This window comes from Podarcis erhardii (genome assembly GCF_964252035.2).
Source record: "Podarcis erhardii genome assembly, chromosome: 1".
Classification (NCBI taxonomy): Eukaryota; Metazoa; Chordata; class Lepidosauria; order Squamata; family Lacertidae; genus Podarcis; species Podarcis erhardii.
Genome location: NC_138497.1, coordinates 131944974 through 131970863, shown reverse-complemented (window position 1 = coordinate 131970863; position 25890 = coordinate 131944974). Strand labels below are relative to the sequence as shown.

The 25890-nt window shown below is 45.3% G+C and overlaps 1 protein-coding gene across 2 annotated transcripts in view; it reads left to right on the top strand.

Annotated features, from left to right (window-relative positions):
* Nucleotides 1-25677, top strand: part of INO80D (INO80 complex subunit D) — a 40429-nt gene extending 14752 nt beyond the window's left edge. Inside the window, exons 2-11 of one of the 2 annotated variants that reach the window (XM_081865764.1) lie at nucleotides 1695-1769; nucleotides 1901-2147; nucleotides 5154-5896; nucleotides 7818-7926; nucleotides 9311-9538; nucleotides 9637-9740; nucleotides 12739-12872; nucleotides 15141-15358; nucleotides 17624-17781; nucleotides 22230-25677. In XM_081865764.1, the coding sequence (XP_081721890.1) occupies nucleotides 1930-2147; nucleotides 5154-5896; nucleotides 7818-7926; nucleotides 9311-9538; nucleotides 9637-9740; nucleotides 12739-12872; nucleotides 15141-15358; nucleotides 17624-17781; nucleotides 22230-23401 (3084 nt within the window). In that variant the 5' untranslated portion in view covers nucleotides 1695-1769; nucleotides 1901-1929 and the 3' untranslated portion in view covers nucleotides 23402-25677. Of the gene's footprint in view, nucleotides 1-1694; nucleotides 1791-1900; nucleotides 2148-5153; nucleotides 5897-7817; nucleotides 7927-9310; nucleotides 9539-9636; nucleotides 9741-12738; nucleotides 12873-15140; nucleotides 15359-17623; nucleotides 17782-22229 lie in introns of both variants that reach the window. The other variant, XM_081865763.1, reaches the window with a different exon arrangement.
* Nucleotides 25678-25890: the final 213 nt, after the last annotated feature.

Sequence of the window (25890 nt, the reverse complement as noted above, 5' to 3'; positions counted from 1 at the left end):
GACATCTTTGTAACACAGTTGGTCTGCCAACAGGCCAGCTGATTGAAGCCAGCTCCCCGAGGAGCGTATCCTTGGGGATCGTGCCGTCTTCCATTCTGTAGACTTGGCCAAGCCACCATAGACATTGCTGAGTCAAAACATATTTGGAGCAAGGTGTTTGTTGATTTGTGACTATAATTTTAAACCTCTTATGAACCTCCGAGCTGCTGATTTGCAAAAGGAATGTCACCAGCTGCATGTTTTGTGTGGAAACCAGATTATTATTTAAGTTTAAAATAGGAGCTTAACTGTACCTCAGGATACACGTTTTGCTATCAGTCTGAAATTCATGCCAAGTTCTTTTGCTCACTTGTAATGATAGATAGTTGGGTTTTGCACCAATACCTTAAAAAGCAACAATTTGAACATAATGTCAAGCATAGACTCATGTTTTGGTCTCTGAAGGTGGAAATTCAGCCGAAGGGGAGATTTAAAGCTGAGAAGCAATGGGGGGGAAAGTATTTAGCGCCCCTGCCCTTACCTAGTCTCAGTCTGCTCCATATTGCTCTCTCTTTTTGTTTTTCCAATTAGTTTTTTTAGTTTTCACAACATTATAAACAAACACATAAGACAAACAAAGAAAAATCATAGCCTTATTAAAAATTACACTTATTAACATTGTTAAGTGACTTCCTCGCTTCCCCTTGGTTGAATTTCATTGCATGTCCTTTTAATGGTTTTCCAAATCACAGTTCTTATAAAATTTAACTTAAACATTAACATCCTTAGATCTTCATATTATGAAATTAAACATATTAATTCATCACTTAACTTAAATAAAATCCTAAGCCAATTAAGTATCTGCAAGCTGTTTTCAGTTAATTGAACGTAACATATTTAAATAAATAATCATTAAATTTAATCCACTCTTCCTGATACTCCTCCTCCTTCTGGTCGCGGACTCTTCCGGTTAGGTCGGCTAGCTCCGAAAAATCCATCATCTTAATCTGCCATTCTTCTATCGTTGGTAATTCTTGGGTTTTCCACTTTTTAGCTAACAAAATACGAGCCACAGTTGTGGCATACAAAAATAATTAACATCTTTCTTGGGCAATTCCAAACCTGTTATTCCAAGAAGAAAGGCCTCTGGTTTCTTTATAAATGTATATTTCAACATTTTTTTCAATTCATTATAAATCTTTTCCCAGAAGTCTTTCACCTTGGGACAGGTCCACCACATATGATAAAAGGTTCCTTCCTTTTCTTTACATTTCCAACGTAGATTATCACAGTTATGATATATCTTTGCTAATTTTACAACGTTGCTTTTCCAGAAGGTTTGGCAAAGGGTGTTGGGATTTGTTTACCCCCATTTTGCATATGATGCCAGCTTTCTGCCATGATTTGGCGCTAAAGTGGCTGTAGCTAAAACGATTCTAAAACTTGCAGTGTACCTAGAAGGGAGGACATCAGTGAACGCTTTCCCATAAGTTGCTGGTAGAATTCACCACAGCAAATTCTTCAGGAAATGGAGATAATATCCTTAGAGATAATCCTGTACGAAGAATATTTCACATTCAGATTGTTAAGTTGGTGTTCCAGCTGATGATTTTTCTGGGGAGATCAAATTGATTAATTTGCGCTCTGTGAGCAGTGTAGTTCTGTTTCTTTCATACGTTTTCATTAACACAATTTCTCTGTGTTATTCCTCTTAGACAATCTGCTTCATCTTGACTCGTCATCATTCCGGGATAGTGGTGTCTGCAGGGCTCTTTGCTGACGTTGACATGGTAGAGAAGATTTAAAATTGGGTAACTGGTCCTCTTCAGCTAGATTAGAACTAAAACTTTTATCTTCTTCATTGACTTTGAAACTCGTTTTTAACTTTTGTTGTTTTGGTGGTGGTGGGGTCTTGTTTCAGCTGATGTTCACAAGGAAAAGAGTCACGTGATGTATGAAGGCAAACACATACACTTTTCTGAGGTTGACAATAAGCCGTTGTGCTCGTACAGCCCCAAACTGTGCAAGCAGAGACGACTTAACGGCTACGCCTTCTGTATCAGGCACGTTCTGGAGGATAAGACTGCTCCCTTCAAGCAATGTGAATATGTGGCCAAGTACAATAGCCAACGCTGCACCAACCCCATCCCCAAATCTGAGGACCGTAGGTAAGTAATGGAAGCACAGTTTTGAAAACAGCAGCGACAGTCTCAGTGGTGGCCTGAAGCATGGTTTGAAGGCACATGATGGAAGCTCCTCAGGTCAACATCTGGTCAACAGTTTGAATGGGAGACCACTTGGATCCCCCCTCACTGCCTCATTTTATCACTTTGGGTGGCGTATAATTAAGTTGTTGTGTGTGCAGAATAAGGTCCACTCTCACAGTGAGACTTTCCCCCTCTCCCCCCCCCCAAATCTTTGGAGCATTGAGAAAAACACAGAATAGTTTTAAGGGATGCGCTGGGGAATAAGGGGGAAAGGGAGTCCCATTGCATGTGCAGACCCTGTACATATATCTTGAAATCCACCCCCTGTTTCTAAATTATCCTTCATCCTATGATCCCAGCCAATCAGGGATCACATGCGAATTTGATAATGTCGTGCTGTGCCATAATCAGATGTGTTTACATGGCAACGTCACTGAGGGCAATTGACCATATTGTTCTTGCTAAGGTGGATGGAAAGGAATATGTCCCTTGTTGCTAAGACAACTAGATCAGGGCACTTCAGTGTTTGGTGTAGTGGATGTGAAAGTGGGCAAGTACCACATCTCCACTAGTTGTGTAGAAGAGAGAATTAAGTGTTCTTTGAAGTGCTTGGATATTACCCGATGAAATCTTTAAAAACAGGGCCTCTCTGTAGAGCAGGCATAGGCAAACTCAGCTCTCCAGATGTTTTGGGACTACAACTCCCATCATCCCTAGCTAACAGGACCAGTGGTCAGGGATGATGGGAGTTGTAGTCCCAAAACATCTGGAGGGTCGAGTTTGGGGATGCCTGATGTAGAGTATCTATGGGGTGAAACTATAGCGCAGCCCTTCATATCTCATTGCTCCTCATGAATAGGAGCAGAATAAATTATGCAGACTGAGACAATATTTGCCCAGTTGTTCTATTTGCATAAATTGTGAGGCAAAGTACCACAAGTTTTGACAGTGAGCCAACATTAATAAAAGTGACTTCGGAAATCATTGGAGAAACGCTGTCTGCTGAGCACACAGTGGTTTCTGTAGACACCTGGCAGCAGTTCTTCTAATATGACATTGCGGGTTGTCAAAATGAAGGAATTTTGCTCCCAAGTAGATTTCCAGCCTTGCCTTCCTAGGGTTGTATCCAGGTGTGGCCCTCTAGTGATGGAAGTGCTCTCTGGTCCCATGGATCAAATGGGAGCAAATGATTTTCACTGTTTCCTCTTTTATCCAGCAGCCCTCTGTGCCACCTCCTGTGCTGTTCCAAAGCAGACACCCCCCCCCCGCCCGCTATATTTTTCTGTTCAGATTATTCTTTAGTTAGCAGCGAATACTTTGGGCTTTGAATTAGCATAATTTGCCAGTTTTTCTGGGGCGGCTGATGCGATAGGCAGCAGGAATGCTTTGTTGTGGCTCACAAGATGAAGTGTATAACTTTCTAACATGCGTGTTTTGGGAAGGCAAGGGAAGTTAACTAGGTGTGAAGCATCATGTCACAACATTGGGAAATGGAGGACAGCAAGAAGAAAGCAGCACAAGAGTATCAGTTTAACACATTAAAGAAGCAGACTGTGGACTTATTCATAACTGGAGGTGTATAAAAAGACGGTGTTTTTCTCTTCAGAGTTATTTTTCCTTAAGATTTGTGATTGAAGTGGGGGCTGCCTACTCAAAAGGATTCAAAGGATTTTGAAAAGGATTCAAAAGAAACACAGTATGAAAGAAATGAATTATATCTGTAAGCCAGAACCCTAAATTCTGAAATTGGGAAATCTGAATTCTGCAAGTCCCCAGTTAGCATCAGTATTAAGCTGTTTTTAATACTGAACTTTAAATTGCACCTTCTGCTGAAAAATTAAATGAGGTGAAGACAGTGAGAAATCTGTTCATTTATTCAACAAGATTTATATACCGCTTAATTGACCCCAACCTCCCAAGTGGTGTACTTAAAACAATATAAAATGTATATTTAAACTACCAATAAAATAAAATGTTAAAAATAAATTGACATAAAATGTATTGAAGCATATATAAAATCAGCATTTTTCTCAAGGAATATGCACACAAAAATTACATATTAAAAATATGTTTGGGGCATGCTTGCCTAACCCAAAAAAGTTTTTAGTGGGTTATGAAAGCAGCACAGCTAATATACCTGCCTAATAGTAATGTGTTTCACCATTAAGTGTCCCACAGTGATGATTATAACAACAACAACCCACCTTCCATCCAAGGCTGGCTGGAGTGTACAGGTTATCCACTTTTTATCTTCTCAACAGCTGTGTGTGGAAGCTGAGGCTGAAAGAGGGTAGCCCAAAGACACCCAGTGAGTTTCATAGCTGAGTGGGGATTTAAACCCTGGTCTTCCTGTTCCCAAGTCCAATATTTCCAGGTTTAAAATTGTTTGCCTCAAGCCAAGAAACATATTCCCTCTTTGCTCTTTGACTTCATAATTCTCAAAGAAAAAAAACCACCCACTCTTGTTCTTTGTTAAACCATTTTCTATCACTTGGGCTACTAATAAATTTTCTGCTTTGCATCCTTTTCAAGCATAAGATTGAAGTGTTAGGGATGCAAGCTTTTCACAGAAACGTGTAGAACCTAACACGGTTATTTTTATTAGGGTAAGAAAAGAGATCGCCTTGAAAGATATCTGCTGTGCTTTTATGTCACAGTTTTTCCATATATGGACTCCATTGAAATGCAGACTGTAATTCTGCAAATGTTCTGATGTGCACTTCAATTGGAAGTACATTGTATCTATAGTTATAATATAGCTAATGTAATATGCAATTCAAATAATATCTTTATTTTTGAAAGTTTATAATTGGCTATGAGATATTCATTTAAACGTTCTCCATTGAGGTTTCTCACAAAAAAAAAAATATACTTATGCCATTTAAGCTACTTTCTCATGAATTCTGGTTTCACCATGCTTAAGAGCTGTCGAGGAGAAAATAATTCTGATGGTCTTGCTTCTCAAAGGTACTGCAACAGTCACCTGCAGGTACTTGGCTTTTTACCGAAAAAGGAGAGGAAGAAAAAGAATGACCCCGTCGAGGAGGTAAAAGTTCGGCACCAGATGGATTCTGTGGCCTTCAGCCTGACCGTTCCTCCCCTGGCCTTGAAGATGCCCAATGGACTAGACGGGATGTCCCTCTCTCCACCGGGTGCCAGGCTTCCTCTCCACTACTTGGAAGCAGAACTAGAAGACCCCTTTGCTTTCAACGAGGAAGACGAAGATCTCAAGAAAGGGGCAACGGTGAAGAAGAAGCTGCAGAGCAAATTAGCCCAGAACCGGCAGCGCCAGAGAGAAACAGAGATTCTGAAAGTTCGCCAAGAGCACTTTAGCCCTCTTCCTGCACCTTTGCAGCAGCAGCAGCAGCAGCACTCCCATCTCTCGCCATTACCAACTTCTCTAAAGCCAGCAGGGCTACAGCAGGGCTTAGTCTGCAAGTCACCTCAACCTCAGAACACCAGCCTACCAGTGCAGGGAGTGGCTCCCACCACGTACACTATAGCACAAGCCAGGCAGCTGTCTAACAAAAGACCGCTGCCTCCCCTGCACCCTACTAGGGCTCCTGGCCCAGACCCGCCAGGGGTGGACAGGATCCTTATGAAAGCCACAGCCTTCTCTCCGCACTCATCCTGTATGAGCCGGCTACAGAGACTGGTGAAACTGTGCACTCAGAAACAGCAGCTGGATGCTGATCTGTTTCCGCATTTAGGTAAGTGGAGAATTAATGGTACCCGAACGTTTTGATCATTTGGTCCAGCAAATTTGCCATAGATTGGTAACAGTGCGCAAGTGAAGTACTTGAGTAAACTGTATCCTTGCAAGTGTGTGCTTTTTAATGCAGAAGGGCAAACTAGGCCATGGGCAGGTGTTTCGGCATCCTGCCTCACAGCTAAGTCCCGTAAAATTCAGCTTGTTACTGCTACTAAAATTACATGGTTTGTCATTTTGTTTTCAAGGCAGTTCTTCTAACCACACGAAAAAAGGGAGCATGGCTGTAAGTCTAGAGGACCAGTTCTAGGTTTTGTCATGTACGTAAACCAGGAATTTAGGATATTCAGATTGTTGCTATGGTACAAACATTGGTGGCTAGGCAATCTGAAGTAGCAGAAAGTGTAACGGCAATTATGGATATAAGGTAAAGGTAAAGGTACCCCTGCCCGTACAGGCCAGTCGTGTCTGACTCTGGGGTTGCGTGCCCATCTCGCTTAAGCGGCTGGGGGCCAGTGCTGTCCGGAGACACTTCCGGGTCACGTGGCCAGCGTGACAAGCTGCATCTGGCGAGCCAGCGCAGCACACGGAAACACCGTTTACCTTCCCACTAGTAAGCGGTTCCTATTTATCTACTTGCACCCGGGGGTGCTTTCGAACTGCTAGGTTGGCAGGCGCTGGGACCGAGCAACGGGAGCGCACCTCGCCACGGGGATTCGAACCGCCGACCTGACGATCGGCAAGTCCTAGGCGCTGAGGTTTTACCCACAGCGCCACCCGTGTCCCTATAATTATGGATATATAATTGGTCTAAACCACAGAGCCTAGGGCTTGCCGATCAGAAGGTTGGCGGTTCGAATCCCCGCGATGGGGTGACCTCCCGTTGCTCGGTCCCTGCTCCTGCCAACCTAGCAGTTCGAAAGCACGTCAAAGTGCAAGTAGATAAATAGGTACCATTCTGGCGGGAAGGTAAATGGTGTTTCCGTGCACTGCTCTGGTTCGCCAGAAGCGGCTTAGTCATGCTGGCCACATGACCTGGAAGCTGTACAGCGGCTCCCTAGGCCAGTAAAGTGAGATGAGCGCCGCAACCCCAGAGTCGTCCACGACTGGACCTAACGGTCAGGGGTCCCTTTACCTAACTGACAAAAAACGATGAAGCAATAATGTGTTGCTTTCTTCCTTATACGGACGCCTCCATCTAGATTATCTTCATATGCTTTGCTGTTCACTGACCTATGGCCAGAAATTAGCCTAGAGCACATTACTCTTTTCCACCTCAGATGTGGACCTCTGATGCCCATGCCCCACAGTGGCTGAGTATGTCTGTGCTAGTAAGTCTGACCACAGAAGACCAGGACTTAGTGCCAGGGGAAGAAGGGGCAGTGGTGATTAAGAATCATAGGGTTGGAAGGGACCACAAGGCTCATCTAGTCCAACCCCCTGCAATGCTGGAATCTCAGCTAAAGCATCCAAGACAGGTGTCCATTCAACCCCTGCATAAAAACCTCCAAGCAAGGAGAGTCCACAACCTCCCGAGGGAGACCACTCCACTGTTGAACAGCTCTTACCGCCAGAAAGTTCTTCCTGGTACTTAGTTGGAATCTCCTATCTTGTAACTTGAATCCATGGGTCCTACCCTCCAGAGCAGGAGAAAATAAGCTTGCTACGTCTTCCATGTGACAGCCATTTAGGCATATGTGAGAAAAACAACCCTACATGTGGCCATATAGCCTTGATGGGGTGGGGTGAGATGGCAGCTGTTTGGGAAACTTCCAAAGGCGTGGTACATCTTCTCTCTTTTTGTTCTAATTCATGCACTTATAATGAGGTTCCCGTTTATGATGAGGCCCTCTGTTGTGCTATCACAACAGTGCTTTTTCTTTGACTACTTTGTTTGTTCGCTTCCTTCCATGCTTTTCCAGGGTTGGACTGGTCTGAAGACAGTGGGGAAGAATTGGAAGAACTGGAACAAACCTCGCCATACCAGGTTGCATGGTCTATTCGGGAAGCCCTCAGATATGACAGGAATGAGTAAGTGCATACAACTCAGAACAGAAGACTGAGTAACTAAGTGCAGAATATGAAATAATACAGAGATCAGGCTGTTTTTTAAACTGTTAACCTGTAGGTGAGGGTAGGTACAATGAAAGAGGGTATTCAGAGAGACTTGGGTTTGTATCCCCAAAGCTTTCTGTCTGTAAGCAGAATGGAGGTCTACTTGTGCCACTTAACTTCACCGTCCTCCCCTGAACACCCTCCAAAATCTTCTCTGGAGCACTGGGGGCCCTCTGGCGCAGGTTTTGGGGGTACACAGTGGGTTGCAGGTGAGATGAAAGGGTGGTGAAGTCCCGTGGCAAAAGAGGAAGTCCATTCGTGCACTGAATTTTTACTCCAAACATTTTAGAAATAGCTGGTGAACTTTGTCCGTTGAACCTGAAAAACAGATATGTATAACGTAGAAACAGAGGCCGGAATCAGAATAACAAAACTTGATCAGTGATCTTGCCCTCGGTGGAGGTGTTTGCTTTTCCTATCTCAAAAGCATCACTTTATAGTCCATTCCTAGGAGCAACTGCCATGGCAAAGAAACAGAAGATTGGTCACAAGAACTGTTGTGTTGCATGGTATCACAACTTGTGGTATTTCACTAGTATGGCCATTGCACCACAACAACAGTTTGTTCATAGTGGGTGGGGGTACTATTTCATTTATTTTCTATATTTCCCATCAGTTCTGTAATTCTCAAGGTATATTTACAACAATTACAATTTTATAGTGACAATAAAAAAATATAAGTGCTTAGATCCTATTCTCCCATCATCAGAACTTTGCTTACAGGATGCTCCTGCTGGTGTGAGGAAGGGGGAGTCAATTTTCTTCCCCTTGACTCCCTCCCCCTGAGAATTTGCTCCAGAGGGAGGGGAAACCCTTTAGAAAAGCATGAAAAGTGGTGCTCAAGCTGCAGGGGAAAGGGGGAGCTGAGCCCTTCCATATATGGAGGGACAGCTGCGGATCCAAGCCAAAATCAATGACAAATTCAGTAAAACACCCCAGTCAAATCGTGAAGGGCAGAAGCAGCAATAAAATCAGACTGTAAAACTTTTCAAATAGTAGGAGTCTGAGAAAATAGAAAGACATTAGCTTGGACTCTAGTGTCGGCTAGATTGTCAAAGGGGATATTTTCATAAAAGGGGTGCCGCAGCCTAATTGCCAGCCAATGTGTGTGTGGGGAAACCATCCAAAAATGAATGCAGAGCTCAGGGAGGTTGACGTAGAAACTGACATTTCTTCAGGTACCCGGGACTTGTGCTGTACAGACAAGATAGCAGTAGTGCAAGTTTGCAGAATGATGATGTTGGGTTTTGAGCGCCAGTCATTTTATTACCTGCTTTTTCCTCCCCACACAATCTCACAGGCCAGATGATGACGCTGACGCCAGCGGCAGGAGCTCCCGCATTTCCCAACTTTGCACTTACTTTCAGCAGAAATACAAGCACCTCTGCCGCCTGGAGCGGGCAGAATCTCGCCAGAGGAAATGCCAACATACATTCCGGAAAGCTTTGCTGCGGGCAGCCAGCCGAGAGCCGGAGTGCGCTGGGCAGCTGATACGAGAGCTCCGAAGAGCTTCGTGTACTCGGAACAGGTGAGGGACCACCCACACATGGCAGTACAGCATACACATTATATCCCAGCCTTCTCCGTTTTTTGGTGCTAATCTTCTTGGGTGTCCTTTTGTTTCAGCACAAGCCAAGTGAAGCAGAGGGACGTGTCACCATGTAGAGGGACAACAAAGGGTGAACCATGCACCAACAAGGCTCTTCCGTTCACTAAACATTGTTTTCAACGTATCTTTTTCACTGTTTCCCTGTTCCTGTTGTGGGCTAAAAACGTAATTCAGTCGTACCTTGGTTGTTGAACGTAATCCGTTCTGGGAGTCTGTTCGACTCCCGGAACGGTTCGAAAACCAAGGCACAGCTTCCGATTGGCTGCAGGAGCTTCCTGCACTCAAATCGGAAGCCAACGTCCAACGTCCGGCTTCCGAAAAATGTTCGTAAACCGGAACACTCACTTCCGGGTTTTATGGCGTTTGGGAGCCAAAACGTCAGAGTACCAAAGTGTTCGACAACCAAAGTACGACTGTAATTAATTCTGGCCATCTCCCATTTCCAATGAGTATTTCTGGGGGCGCTTCTGCTAGCTTATTGGTCTGGTTCTTCTTTTCAAGCTAGCAACTTATGGGAGAGACTTGGTAAATCCATTCTTAAGCCTGTGCAGTTGTGTCAGCTCTGAAGCAGCAGAGAGACCATGAAACAAAGGTAGAATCCAGGGGCCTAGCCAGCATTTGAATCTGTCCTCACTTCGAATCACTGGCATCAGGTCAGAATTGTTTGGTTAGGGCTATGGTACACCTTCAGGGTGGAGGAACAAACAGCTTTCTAGAAATGTCCCTGTACTGGACACATGCACCTGGCATTGCCCTGTGTGAGGTTGGTTTGTCAGTTTCCGCAGAAAGTCTGAATTATCTTATAGCTTAAATTGCTATAAAGGTTTCAGCAGGGTGTGAAATCTGCACTGTGAGGTAGTACAATGACCTAGAATGAATAAGAGATGAAAGACCTATAATTCTGCAGTATCGACAGAAGAGGCAGAGATCAGGGAAAATGAAAGTCCTTATGTTAGAAGCCCTTACAATGAGCACGAGTACGTGAAATTGCAGGAGCAAAGAAAGGAAAGTTTCCAAATGCTGCAAGCTCGGAATTTTAATGAGTTTTCTCTTTCCCACTCCTCCCTCAACTTCAAAATTCACTTAAATCTCTTGCAGCTTTCCCCCCTGCCCCTTCCTAATTGAAACTTTAGCCTTAATTTTAAGGTTCCTCTAAGGCATCGAGGAAGAACTGAGAATTATAAAGGGATCAATGAAAGGACTTTTGTAGATACGACAAGCGCAGAGCGTTTGAAGGAAAAGTGCCATGCAGAATATTGACTATGCTTTCAAGTGCTGGTCTTGGTATGGCTGTTTGCAGACTGGAGTTGGCGAGTTATGTGAGTTAGTCCACTGACATATCTTATCTTGCAGCCTCTGTGGGATTGGATACCACACAAGGCCAATGAGCTCACAGGCAGGAAGCTCCATTTGTAATGAGCCAGCACTGCCACAAGGAGGCAGCGTAGGCCCTTGCTTGAGCTGCCATAGAGATAATTCACCAGTGCGTCTCTCCTAAATCACTGCCCCGTGTTTATCCCACTAAGGAGTCCCAAGGTATGATGCTCCCTGTATACCGGCAATAATGATCATTCCCTTGTTCGCATTGACTCCATTCAGGCGTTGCTCTCATAAAGCCATGCCTTTAGTTCTACACCCAACATCGTATCTTCTTTCTCCCAGTAGCCAAGCGTTGCGCTTGGTTGTGTGAGAAGAAAAAACAATGCAGAAGTTTCTGTTCATGGTGAGTAGAGGTTTCTCCATGTTCAGGACACCTGATTGTGCTGCTGACCAGAACATGCAGAGCCCCTACGTGGAAGCAGGGACTTGTGCATTGGTCCTCCTCATCACAAAGTTGCAGGTAGCTGTTGAAAGAAAAATTTGCAGTATCAGAGGTAGGGCCGAAAGCTCAGCCTTGCTCTCCACTCTCCCCACTCCTGCCCTGTGTGAGTGACTAGGGCTGTGACTGCTTCTTAAAGAGTTGAAGGAGAACCAGGAACCTTGTAGCTTCTGCTGGACTACAATGACCACCATCCCTGAACACTGGTCATTCTAGAATTTCAGCAGTGTAAGGCTGTAGGTGCCCCACCAATGCCTCAAGTCAGCCTTTCTCAACCTTGGATCTACAGATGTTATTGGGCTACAACTGCTAGCTAGGTATGATGGGAGTTGTATTCCAACAACATCTGGGGACCCAAGGCTGAGAAAGGTTGTCTTAAGCAGAAAGTTGAGCGTGTCCCTCAATGGCGGGAACGATGGTGGTGAATAAACACAGGGAGAAAACAAGTGAAGTGGGTATCTCAGGAAATTGCATCATGTAAACTTGCATGATGAAGGAAAATGCCTACTGTTGATTTAGGAAGAACTTCCTGACAGTAAGAGCTGTTCGACAGTGGAATTTGCTGCCAAGGAGTGTGGTGGAGTCTCCTTCTTTGGAGGTCTTTAAGCAGAGGCTTGACAACCGTATGTCAGGAGTGCTCTGATGGTGTTTCCTGCTTGGCAGGGGGTTGGCCTTGATGGCCCTTGTGGTCTCTTCCAACTCTATGATTCTATGATTCTAGGAATAGATGAGAAAGAGACTAAAAACGCATTGAGTTTATATATCTCTTCTGAACAAAATAATTTTGAATCGGGATTCACTGTATTGACTTCCTCTGTGTGTCATCTGTCAAAAAGGCAGGAAGAAATTTACAATTTTTATGTGCTCTCATATGTGGATGACAGGAATCCTCTTTTTAATATTTGTGTATGGATTCTCATTAGTTGGTTAGAAAGCAAATCTATTGATTGCATTGTCCCAAAAATCACAGTATTGATTAAGAATCTCCAGGAAACAAGACACACAAACTCATTAGCAAAATAGCTGCTTCCATAAACCCATCTTAATAAATTATAAAATCATTAGTAATTCTGCTTGATGGCAGGTTTTTTTGTGTGTGTGTGTGTGTTGGTTTTTTTGCTTTTAACTGTTGACTTCGAATCTTCTGTAGCTGCAGCATGGATGACATTTAAGGAATTGCTCCAAAGTGAGATATTAGTTGGAAATAGAATTCAAGGTTTGGTATCTTACTCTCTCTCTGTAAATCATGCAGTCTCCTGCCCCTCCTTTGTGTGTTATTCCTGACTACAGAGAAACCCAGATATCCTCTTGAACCGGTCCCAGCAGCTTTTCTCAAGCTGCACAGCCAAGTTTGCAGACGGACAGCAATGCTCTGTGCCAGTTTTTGACATTACGCACCAGACCCCCCTGTGTGAAGAACACGCCAAAAAAATGGTAAGTATACTTGCTAGTCAGAATACTTGAAGAACAGCGGCAGCAGTATTTCCAGCAAGCCCGGGAATGACATCAGCATGCAGCTTTTGCTTCTGGCCCCTTCAGAAAGCTGTAAGGTGAGCTCTGATGATAACCAAAGAAAAATGCTATATCAGCAGCCTTTCTTTGACTGAACTCATCTAAAGGATTATGGGGAAATGTTTCAAAGATCCTCCTTCGCTCATCCTATGCAAGCTTATGCGGAACAGAGTCTCCCTGAATTTAACAGTCCCAGTTAAGGGTGCATAGGATCGCATTTAAGAATGATGTCTGTCCTCTTTTGTGACTCTGTCATGTCTGCCGTGAGAACACAGAGAGACTGTTGGCGGTATCCAACTAATTTGTTCCATCAGCACAAGGCTTTCAACTTGCATTGTGGCACTTCTTCCTGTTAGAATTCAGGCTCGGTCAGAGGTATGTGCCTATCTATCTGCAGGCACCGGCTGCATTCCTTTGACCTCCCTCCGGCGACTCCCGGCAGGAAAAACACACGAGGTCCGTTCCGGCGATTTTCCTCAGGCTGTGAGAAAAACACACCAACTGCTTCTCCTCCTCCCTGCTCTCCAGCATATCCCCAGGGAGGGGAATCAGACTCAGACAGAAATGTATCTACATTGCTTTTATTCCTGTCTTTAGCAGTCATACAGTAAAAGATGTCTGCTCTCTTCAACAAACAGAGAGAAAACTCCAAACTCCACCCATGTACATCCTGTACAGGTCATATGACACACACTGAGCTCACATCCTGTGCTCAATAAGGAGAATGGACTGCCCCTTTGTTTCCATGGCAACAGTCACAAACATCCAGTTTGGCTTTGCAGCCACAAGCAGCTAACTGAGCTGCTAGAGCCTTTGCTTGCTGCAGCATTGCTGCTTTAGAATAACACTTCCCACCCCCTCCCTAAATCTTCATTCCTGATTCTGGGGAGCCCCCAGGCAGATTCAGAGAGTAGACAGTGGGAGAAGACTAGGTAGGGGGAGTTTTGTTGCACAAGCAGAAATCCTTGCACTGATGGATGAAGTTAGTTGGGATACCGCTCATAGGCTTATAGGATATTCTCCTGGAAGGCCTTGTCAAGGTGGAAACGTGAGCATTTCAGTTTGTTCACACAGTTTATTTTTGCCAGTTGCGTTGGTCAGTGAAACAGAAGCTCTCCTCATTTTAACTTCTTTCCCCAGACAAGCTGCAAACCACCTCACAAAGGTTTGAACGTTACCTTTCCCCTTTGCTAGGCACAAGAGTCATATACCATAGCCCTCAAGCTAATAGCTGGCATCTGAATTTGGCTAATTCCCAGATGACACTCACATTTTGTCATCAGACAGTTTCTTACTGGCACAAAGCTCAGTTTTTTGGCTGCCCTAAACTTTGTGTGGGGATCTAGCCTGTGGGTTAATTCAACCCATGGAAGCTCCCCGTCATAACTACTGTTTCCTCCTTGCCTCTGCGCACCATCAATAGGAGATTTTCAAGCCTAAATGCAACATGGGGCATTTTCATGGAGGTCCAGTTGGCTCTAATGGGGGGCTTTTCATATCTAACTTTGGCAAGGGGCAGGGGAAGGTTAGGGTGTGCGTGTGTTTGTGTATTGTGGGTCCCTCCCCACCAATATGCTCTACCCACACTCACTTTCATTTTTGTCCTGCCCATGGAAGCTTGGCCACAGGGTATACAGCCCTTGGGAGCCACCCCGATGTAATCCACTTTGAAGATCCACCCCTTTTAATTATAGCACCTTGTGGAACCTTGCAACATCAAGATGGCAAACGCCATCTACGGAAAATTACATTATCCGAAGGTTGTTAACTCATTTGGAAGTAATATCTTCTCTGTATTTTGAATTCGTGTGTGTAATTCTGTGATTCCTGGTGACATGGCGTTGTGATGCTCCAAGCCGTTTTCAAAGAGAAGTAATTGACCATTTCTTGCCTTGAACTCTGATGAACATTCTTTCCGATTCAGTGCCATCCTAAACTTCCTGAAGGCTGCATGTTAAACCCGTATGATTTGAATTTGGAAATAGTTTGGTCCGAATGTGTTTTGGATTCTTTCCCGCCAGTGGTACAAAAGGCAGTACGGTTTGCTTAGCACCATGGTTCCCTTTTCAAGGTGTCAGGCGTTGTCTATTCCGACTTGCATGCCATAGAGATGTTCACACTTTGGAATGGCAAGGAAAGAAAAATGCTTCTCAGTTCAGTGTTGGTGTTTTCAATTCTCGTTCTAAAAAGGATAACTTCTTGAGAGGAGACAGCTCCCGCAAAGTCCAGCACCAGCAGCAGAGGAAACCCAGGAAAAAAACAAAGCCACCTGCTCTTACCAAAAAACACAAGAAAAAGAGAAGGCGAGGGCCACGACGTCCCCAAAAACCGATTCCTCCTGCTGTGCCCCAAGGAAACCTCAGTATGCCCACCAGCGTCTCACTGCCAATGGAGATCTCCCATATACGGTCAGAGCCCAGCTATGGTTAATTTTCTAAGTTGACAGCGTAGTGTTGGAAAAGATAGGCTGAAGTGATGGACATGAGGCAGGAGTTGATAATACAGGTGAGCTGCGCACAGGTGGGCTGCATGCAAGCTGCCGGCCAGCCCTGTCGAGCCTCCTTTTATTGACACAAATATGCAAACCAGGCAGATGCATTTTGGGTTGTGACCTTTTACACATCTTCCGGTCCCAAGATCGTGGGGTGGTACAAAGTTATTTGGGCACCTGTTTCCACCACGTCATTTTTCCCTTGCACAGTGTATGACGAAGGAGACAAAAGGTCTCAGCGACAAAGGTTACAGACAGGGCACCGCAGACTACTGAGACCGCAAAAGGTTAGACAGAGGGAATGATGTTCAGACAGCCGTGGCTTTGTCTGGGGGGGGGGGTGCCCCGCACCCCAAGGTCACGCGTGCAGGCAGACTGTGGCTGCCTGCGGGTGGAGAGTGTGCTTCCTCTGGACCCCACTCCGCGATCATCCCTACAATAGGCCAAGTAAATGAGTATTGGTCCAGATTCAGCTAAATAGTTGTGCTAGCAAGAGCCAGAACGAGTGACGCTCGCACAACAGGGCTTTCCTCCCCTTGCACTCCCCACTAAATTGGCTCTGCAGGATTGGGACCTCCCCCCCCCGGCAGAACAGAACATGGCGGTGAGGAGAGTGTATATAATTCTGTCTGGCAAGCAAAAACACTTGCGCTGATAGAACTATTGCCTTAGCTCGAATTCCAGCCATAGTCTACGCTACCTGTATGAGGAATAGGAAAACCAACTCTGATGTTCTGTACATACTTGATTGAAAACAAGCCTTCTTGAGGACAGTGGGTCTTACATGGCACATAATCCTATGAACGTTTACTCTCACACAAGTGCTGGGTTATGGCTGGCGGCAAAGAGGGGGAAAGGTGGTGTGCACTCATTCTGCACACTTGCAGAGCGATCACTTGTTTGTTTTGCAATTTGCTCTGCATTGCTGCCTGGCCAGGTCCCCAGGGGGCATTTATCATGCCAACTTGTAGACATTTTTGCCCAGTCTTTATGACCTGATGTAATATACTTTGCTGCTGATGTAATGACGCTTTTCATGCATTAGAGATCTCTTCTACCTTAATAAATTGACATACCAAGTAAGACTTTTGCTCCAGAATGGTGCATTTTTACAGCCCTTAACTGTCTCAGATTATTGAAAAAGATGTGACTGATTCACATCTTTCCAGAAGAGTCTGTAGAACAAATTAGTGTGAAAGAACTCGGCTTAATGGCTCCTTTCTAGTGCTTTAATAAGCCAGTCTAAATAGTAACTGAGCTGGAAGAGCTTTATGCAAGTCAGTCACACTTCTCCGCAAACTATGGTTTGAAGGAAGATTGTTTAAAAGTGGGTCTCGCAGACTTTTAATCCAGGGGAAAACTATATCCTGGGTTTCAATATTGGAGATAACAATTAATTCTTACGATCAAGAGATGTGTGTATGCATTTTCTAGGTCAACTCCCACATTTGAAGGGAGGGCGTTCCACAGGGTGGGCGCCACTACCGAGAAGGCCCTCTGTCTGGTTTCCTGTAACCTCACTTCTCGCAATGAGGGAACCGCCTTGGAACGAATACTACCACTAAGACCACTGGGGCCCTGGGATGGAGCTATGCTTTCAGAGCAATGCAGACCTTTCAAGGATCTGAGTTGGGGAATCCCAGCAGATCATCACTTGCTGCTCATATTTTAGCCAAAAGTGGATAAAGCAGGGGGGAGGAATCCCTGTTGCCTGGGTTCCCTGTTTTCCAAAGAACATTGAGGATTGGAAGCATGCAACTTGTTTTAAGTTTCAAGGCATGTTTAAGCCCCTGTTGGAAATCACATTTGTGCAGTGATTTCTTCTGTCATAGTATAGCCATTACCCAGCACTGCGTGAGAGTAAACATTCATAGGATTGTGTGCCATGCGTCTTCTTGCACCAGCAAGAATATCCCATACCATCTTTTGTGCACCAGCAGAGGTAGAAAAGAGACAGGGCTGTACATAAATCTTAGTTGCAGCCATACCAGATCCTGCAGTAGCTTTATCTATGGCAGCTCCAACGGCTCCATACCTTCAGAGTTGAGTTTGGTGAGGGAACAGTTTAAAAAACAAAAAAGGGGGTGGGGTGGAGAAAGGGCATATGCATCCCAGAATAGATCAGAGCCCAGCACGGCGCCAGACCAAAGGGCGGGGGTGACTGTCTTCCTTGTTTTTGTAGGAGCCCTTCCACACCGGAGCTGAGTACAGATGAGCTGCCAGATGACATCGCCAATGAAATCACAGACATTCCACATGACCTCGAATTGAATCAGGAGGACTTCTCTGACGTCCTGCCACGGCTGCCGGATGACTTGCAAGACTTTGATTTCTTTGAAGGTACCTTCTCTCTTGATTAAAGACAAAACTCAGTGCTGTGGCAGGAAATGGCAAAAAAAAATTCTTCCAAAAAAAAATTGCATGGCGAGTTCCCCCCTCCCCCCTCAGAAATAAAGACACAAGACACCAGAATTCGGGTTAATGGGTCGAATTAGGCCACAACTTTATTGATTACAGGAATTGAGCGGTATAGGCATTGGTCCTAACAGCTAACCGGCTTCAGCCCTGTTGCTAGAAGTCCGGTGAGGGTTAGCCACCAGTAGGGGGAGTCCTGCTGAGGCACGTCAGCTAAGAGCTCCCCCCCCCCCCGGAGTTACCGCTTGGGGGCGTGCCGGGGCCTACACCTCCATAGGCTTAGGACAAGGCCATGCCCCCCGGAATCCTTTAACGGACTACCCTTATGTTTGGGGGAAGGTATGGCGCTTCCTTCCCCCCTCCATCTGCATAACAATAGAATAATCCCCCTACCAATGCCTAACCTCAATACAGTGGTGCCCCGCAAGACGAATGCCTCGCAAGACGAAAAACCCGCTAGACGAAAGGGTTTTCCGTTTTTCGAGGCGGTTCGCAAGACGAATTTCCCTATGGGCTTGCTTCGCAAGACGAAAACGTCTTGCGAGTTTTTTCCCCTTTCCCCCCCTTTTTCTAAGCCGCTAATAGCCGCTAAGCCGCTAATAGCGCTAATCCGCTAAGCTGCTAATAGGGATGCTTCGCAAGACGAAAAAACCGCAAGACGAAGAGAGTCGCGGAACGAATTATTTTCGTCTTGCGAGGCACCACTGTACTGCGAGTTGTGACGGTTTGCTACGAGGTAGGCGAAAACCAAGTGGCTGGTGCCAATCTGCCAGTTGGGAAAATTCCTACCAGGTCCCTTGACGGCGACCAACCGCAGTTCATAGCAACACCAGAGAGCCTAGCCTAACGGGTGGGAGGAAAGGGAAAACCTGTCCGGCTGTGGCGCGGCAGTTAGGCCACGCCGATAGGCTGGCTCAGGAATGATGCGGCCGAGGATTCCCCCAGGTATCGTGGGGGCTGGAGCCAGCCCCCGCAAGTGTGGGGAAGGGGCGTGAAGCCCGCAACCCTACCTCCTCCCTAGACTCAGAAGTGGCTTTGTACAATTAAGGAAAATGCCGAAACGTGCAAGGATGACAAATGATGGTTCAGGTTTCTAGTCAAACTGTCAGCCAGGATTCTACATGACCATTTTAGGTGTGTCCAAATGACACATGATTGCCAACATGTAGGTCCTTTTGGACCCAGCAGAGGCAAGGGCATAGTTATGCATATTCGGGAACTGAGAACGGAACCCCTGTGCGAAACGGTCTTCGCCTGCACGTTGTATTTCTGAATGTCAAGCAGATACTTTTCTCTTTTGAATTGCTTCAATCCTATTTTGCAGAGAACTCAAAGGTGTACAATTATTGCACGATCATATACCCTTAACGCTTTTCTATTCCACAGAGCCATTTGTGGAAAGGATTTTTTTTTAATACATAAATGTAAATACTGTGTAGCTTCCAGTTTTATGTTTGTCTAAGCACCAGAATTTGAACTTGGTGATTAATTTTTGTGTTTGTGGGGGAATTTTAAATGTTGCGAATTTGAAGAGACTTAAAAAAAAAAAAAAGTTTAAAGGGCAACCCCCCCCAAAAAAACTCCAGCCTCCTAAGCAGTTATGACAAGGTTAACCACTGATTGTATCCAACACTGTGTGGGCGGAGTTCTGCTCATGCAATGGGAGTTCCTGCTCCTCTCTGAACCCTAAAATCTGCTCTGGAGGGTCCCCCAACCCCGTGAAGAGGAATTTGAGGGCCTACAAGGAGAGCAGGGGGAAGCTTTGTTCTGCAAGTGGAACGACAGTGTTGGATACAACCCAGTGTACTGAAAAGGATTACAAGCTTGCTATTAGGAAGGGCAGCTTTTGAAAGAGAGAGCACAACTATAATTATTATTATTATTATTATTATTATTATTATTATTATTATTTATTATTATTTATACCCCACCCTCCCCAGCCAAGGTCGGGCTCAGGGGAGCTTACAAGCAATAATAAAAACAAGATGAATGATTACAACTTAAAAACAAAATTAAAATACAACATTAAAATATTGAAACATTAAAATATTAAAATGTAGCCTCATCGCAGGAGAAGGAAAAGAAAAAAGAAAGAGGGGGAGGGAATCAAATTGGCTCCAAGCCAAAGGCCAGGCAGAACAACTCTGTCTTCCAGGCCCTGCAGAAGGAAATCAGATCCTGCAGGGCCCTGGTCTCATGACGCAGAGCGTTCCACCAGGCCGGAGCCAGTGTTGAAAAGGCCCTGGCTCTGGTTGAAGCTAATCTAACTTCCTAAGGGTCCGGGACCACTAGGGTGTTGCTATTTATGGACCTTGAGGCTCTCCGTGGGGCATACCGGGAGAGGCGGTCCCGTAGGTACGAGGGTCCTAGGCCGTGAAGGGCTTTAAAGGTCAAAAGCAGCACCTTAAATCTGACCCTGTGCTCCACCGGGAGCCAGTGCAGCTTGAAAAGATAAAAACTATCTAATTATATTAACTTTGAAAAGACCAAGCTTCCTACATTATGAAGTGAAAAATCCAGGCGTGTTTGTCCATGTTGCTCCACTGCCTAAAAACATAACAATTCCACGCTGCGTTACTCAAATATCTGAACAACAGTCTTTTATCTGGGTATTTTCCTCCCAAGTCCTCCTCCTCTTCTGAACTAAGGTGGAGATGACTAAGGACAGGGACTTTTTAGCTACAGTACCCTGTCTTTGCAAATTTGGAGGCTCCTCTTTTGTTTTCATTTTCTCCCATTACTTCAGTACCACCCCATTTTCACTTTACAAGGCCGTTTTAACCATCAGTTAATACAATTTTAAGATGCTGTTTTTTAATCCTTCTGTGTTTTTTATTGAGGGTTTTCATTGCATGTTTTTATTTTTTCATTATCAGGTGCCCTGAAGGGCATTGTTGGAAGAGCAGGATATAAATATACAACATAAATAAATAAAAGCAGTTCAGAGACAAGTGCAGGGAGTGCACAATTCCAGAAACAGCTGAGCATCTCCACCTCTCTCTGACCCATTTATGAATAATAGTAAAAAATCTTTCCCAATCTGGAAATATCTTATATGAGCAGTCCAGTATCATTTTTAATCTTTTGTTGGAAGCTGCCAGAGTGGCTGGGGAAACCCAACCAGATGGGTGGGGTATAAATAATAAATTATTATTATTATTGGATTGCAGCATAGGGATTTTTCCTCTTTCATTACACATCACATATCATTCCACTGTGGTCAGCGAAGTTAATAGGTCTGGGGCTAGAAGTTGAAGTGAGCCCAACACAAGTAGGTCCAAACCACAAAAATCCATGTAAATTGAACTTCCGATGTATAGATTGTGAAATTATGGCTTACTCACACTGGAAGAAACATAGCCCTGACAAATAATGTTCCAATGTATGTTGCTTGTTTTTATCTGTTGCATTTTCAGTTGAAAGAATGTCATCTCCTCTAAAACAAAATGATTCTCTGAAGATCTTAATGTCAATTGAGAGGGGAGAGCTTTCTTCTTTGTATTAAACCCACTTTCTGAACTGTGATAGGCCTTGCTTGTCAGTAATAAAGTTTTCTGACCAGGGGCTTGCATGTGCACCACTCAGTTTTATTTTGTTTTATGCATTTGATGACTTGCAGCACTCCGTGGCGGAAACAGAGCCTGCTGTTAAGGCAAAATGAAGTGGTATGAAAGTTCTGCCTTGGCAGCTCTTTCACACATGCAAGTTGCCACTTGGTGCTGCAGTCATCAAGTAATCAACCTGTCTGCGTGAACATGGCCTTGTTTGGTAGACATACACTCCAGCCACCCTATGACATGTAGGTTCATGCTAACAGGCTGGTAACACTTCCAATGGGCTGGAAATAAATTCATGCACTCACATATAAAGTTAATAAAAAAAATGAACAGCTAAAGGTCAAACTAGGGCACACAGGTGGTGTTGTGGGTTAAACCACAGAGCCTAGGACTTGCCAATCAGAAGGTCGGCGGTTCGAATCCCCTCGACGGGGTGAGCTCCCGTTGTTCGGTCCCTGCTCCTGCCAACCTAGCAGTTTGAAAGCACGTCAAAGTGCAAGTAGATAAATAGGTACCGCTCCGACGGGAAGGTAAACGGCATTTCCGTGCGCTGCTCTGGTTCGCCAGAAACGGCTTAGTCATGCTGGCCACATGACCCGGAAGCTGTACGCCGGCTCCCTCGGCCAATAAAGCGAGATGAGCGCCGCAACCTCAGAGTCGGTCACGACTGGACCTAATGGTCAGGGGTCCCTTTACCTTTGCCTTTAAAGGTCAAACTGGATGTTATACTAGCCATTGCCTGAATTGTTTTTGAAGTGGAAGAATGCGCCTACGAGAGGTATGCCAACTGCTTAACATATCTTTAATTTAACGCAGGTAAAAATGGAGACCTCCTCCCTACGACCGAAGAGGCAGAGGAGCTGGAACGGGCCTTGCAGGCTGTGACTTCTCTTGAGTGCCTGAGTACTATAGGAGTGCTCACACAGACAGACGGCGTGCCGGTTCAAGAACTATCGGACAGAGGCATAGGGGTGTTCTCCGCGGGTGCTGAAACTTCAGGAATTCAGTCCTTGAGCCGGGAAGTCAACGCGGATCTAGGTGAGCTGCTGAATGGGCGTATAGTGCATGACGAGAATTTCTCTAGCCTGGACCTGGATGATAGCTTACTCCGCTCTGCTACCTTATCCAACCCACCTACGCCCCTGGCAGGGCACATTCAGGGGCAATTCTCTGCCCCAGCCAACGTTGGCCTTACTTCTGCCACTCTGATAAGTCAGAGTGGGCTTGGGGAGAGAGCCTTCCCAGGACAATTTCAAGGACTTCACGATGGCAGCCATGCCTCCCAGAGGCCACACCCTGCCCAGCTGCTAAGCAAGGCAGACGACCTAATCACCTCACGACAGCAATACAGCAGTGACCATTCACACTCCTCACCCCATGGAAGCCATTACGACAGCGAGCATGTGCCGTCGCCCTACAGTGACCATATAACGTCCCCTCATGCCGCCTCCTACTCTGGCGATAACTTGGCAGCTACCTTCTCCGCAGAGATGCCCATCATAGCACAACATCTGCTCCCTTCGCAGCTGGAGGTGCCACTCGGTGGCGTGGTGAACCCCAGAACTCACTGGGGGAGCCTCCCCGTCAGCCTGGGCGACCCTTCTCCGTTCAGCAACCTGCTTGGTGCCGACGGACACCTGCTCTCCACCTCCCTGTCCACGCCACCCAGCACGTCGCACTCAGAGACCACGCAGCCTGCCTTCGCCACCGTCACCCCCAACAGCTCCAGCGTGCTCCCGGGGTTGCCGCAGACCAGTTTCAGCGGCATGGGCCCTGGGTCCTCTGAACTCATGGCCTCCACCTCCCCAAAGCAACAGCTTCCTCAGTTCAGCGCCGCCTTTGGCCACCAGCTGAGCTCCCACAGCGGCATCCCCAAGGACCTGCAGCCAAGCCACAGTTCCATAGCGCCTCCCACAGGCTTCACAGTAACAGGTGCCACAGCTACGAGTACCAATAACGCATCTGCTCCCTTCACCACCTCCAGCTGAGCTCGTCTGTCTGCAAAATTCAGGCAGTTGGGGGGACCTTACGTTCCCTCTCACCCCACCCTGGCCCACTTCTCTTTTCCTGATTTTTGTCATCTCCTTTTGAAAGACTTCGTTTAAATTTAAAACAAAAAGAGGGGGCAAAAAGTCCTGATTCAGTGCAGACCAGGGTTTCCCTGTTGCTCTGCTCTGCTCTCTTGATCTTATGTGCTGGTTTCTGTATTGGTGCTCATTTACCCCTTTCAGATTTTGTTATACTTAGCCAGTTAAATATCCCAGATAGAAGAATACAGCACAGGTCCCGGATGATGTAACTGACCATAGATGAGGAAGCTGTGACCCTCTAGGTGTTGCTGCACTCGAGTTCCCATAGTCCTTGACCACTGGCCATCCTGCCTGCTGCTGGTGCAAATTGGGAGGAGTCCCAGCGACTCTGGAGGGCCACAGACTCCCTAGTCCTGCCTTAGACTGATAAATGAGAAGTTAGATACAATGGAACTAGACCCAAAAGTGAGATGATACCTCAAATATAACTAATGCAGGTTCCTAAGGCTCAAATCAGAGTATCCAGTCCCGTGAGCATCTCGGCAAGAGGTGAGGAGTTGATTTATTTCAAAGAATGCAAATGGCATGAAAGGGGGATCAACATTTTGATTTGGTAACTGGGCACTGCAGACTTAAACCAACACCATAGTTCAATTGTTAATTCTGTCAGCTTAACACTGGGCTCTTAACCTCCTCTGTGAGCGCAGGGGTTTGTGTGTGTATTTGTGTGTGTGCGTGTATTTGATGGGTAAATGACAGGTTGTTTCCCTCCCTTTATTTCCTGTTCTGAAAGACCATCTTGAAACCAGCGAACGTTCATACTGCAAGCTAATTTGGTTTTTGAAGTTGGGTTGGATGGAAGAAAGGATGAATTTGTAGGACATGAGATTCTACTTGTTGGTTCAGAGTATCTATGACAGTGGGGAGTTTTAAATAAAATATATATATCATTGGTATGTAGAACAGAAAGCAGAACTGAGTACTGTAATTAATTGCAATGGTGTACCTGCTCAGATAAAACATATGCTAATTCCTAAAGCTGATCAATTATTACAGTAGTGTTGTTGGGTTGGCATTTTCCAATGGAGCATTACTTTTAACATAGCCAAGTCTCAACCGAAACTGGCAGAATTGTGTCATGGGCCCCTTTCCCCGCTCAAACCAATGTGAGATCAGAACTGCTGGGTGATCTTACAAAGTTGTAGCCGTCTCCAGATACTTAATGCTTCTGGGGATTCCTACAGCAGCTGTGAGCCCTTACGGTGCTCCGTAATACTTTGGGAATATTTAGATATTTTTAGAAATCTTTTGTGCAGAGTGAGGTCTGAGAAGAAAGAACAGGCATGTTAAACAACACATGCTACTGAAGTTAATGGAAAAAAAGAAAAGTGCTGGCGTTCTCCTATCTCTAATCAGTGGTCTTGCTAATAAATACATTTTCAAAGTCAGAGATTCTACTGTTATCACTTCATGCCCCCTGAAGATCCACAGCAATCAAGCTGTAAGGAGTTTGTCAGAATAAGGACTGCTTCCTCCACAAAAAGTTCTTTATCAAGCAGGCTACAAGGTCTCTGCTGCTCCCCCCCCCCCTTAAACAGGGCTTGTAGCTGTGCTGATTCTCAAAAGAAAAGTAGATTATGCCATTTATTTCTCATGAAGTCCAGTTCTGCTCAGTGGAGGCCAATCCTTGCAATCATTTCTTGTTTTCTGGAGTAGACATGGAAGGAACGACCATCTACTCCTAAGAGCAGGGCATAGTTATATTTTATGGTAAGAGGTTTGGACTGTACATAATTTCATCTACTTTTTATAATATATTTAAAAAGATACGAAGAGAGAAGAAGGCACACTCTAGTAGAGTATTTTAATTGGGCTTCTATGGGGGATGAAGAGGGAGCTCAACTTTCTCTTTGTGACTGAAGCAGTTGTTTCCTGTCTAGCTTTTCTATTCCGCTTTCAAATGGTGCTCAAGTGAGAATCTGGTACAGGCGTCCTTCTTCTCCCAGACCTTTGGGCAGGGGAGGGTCCCAGGAATTGCCTGTCTGAATCCCATAAATTTGAACTATTGCCTTCTTTTAAAAAGCTGTGCTTATTATTTTGAGAGGATCAGGGAGTTTGCCCCTGGAAATAAAAGTACATGTTGCTGGAAAACATTTTTATGCTTTTTAACCTTGTGAAATCCCTCCCTGCATTTGAAATTGAACTGTATAATAAACATCTAAGTGTGTTCCAAATTATATTTGTAATGTATCTGTTTTAAGCCAGTTAATGAGCTGAGGGGAAGCCTTTTCTTTATTCTACTTTAGTGCACAATGTATTGTGAAATGATTCCCCCCCCTCCCAAAAAACCCCCTGGCTTTTGTGCTAAATAGGAAAGGGGGGGGGAGCCCCATTCAGTTCCCTCTGTTTGTTTCCAATCAAATTGAACAAAGTGATTAGCTCTCACA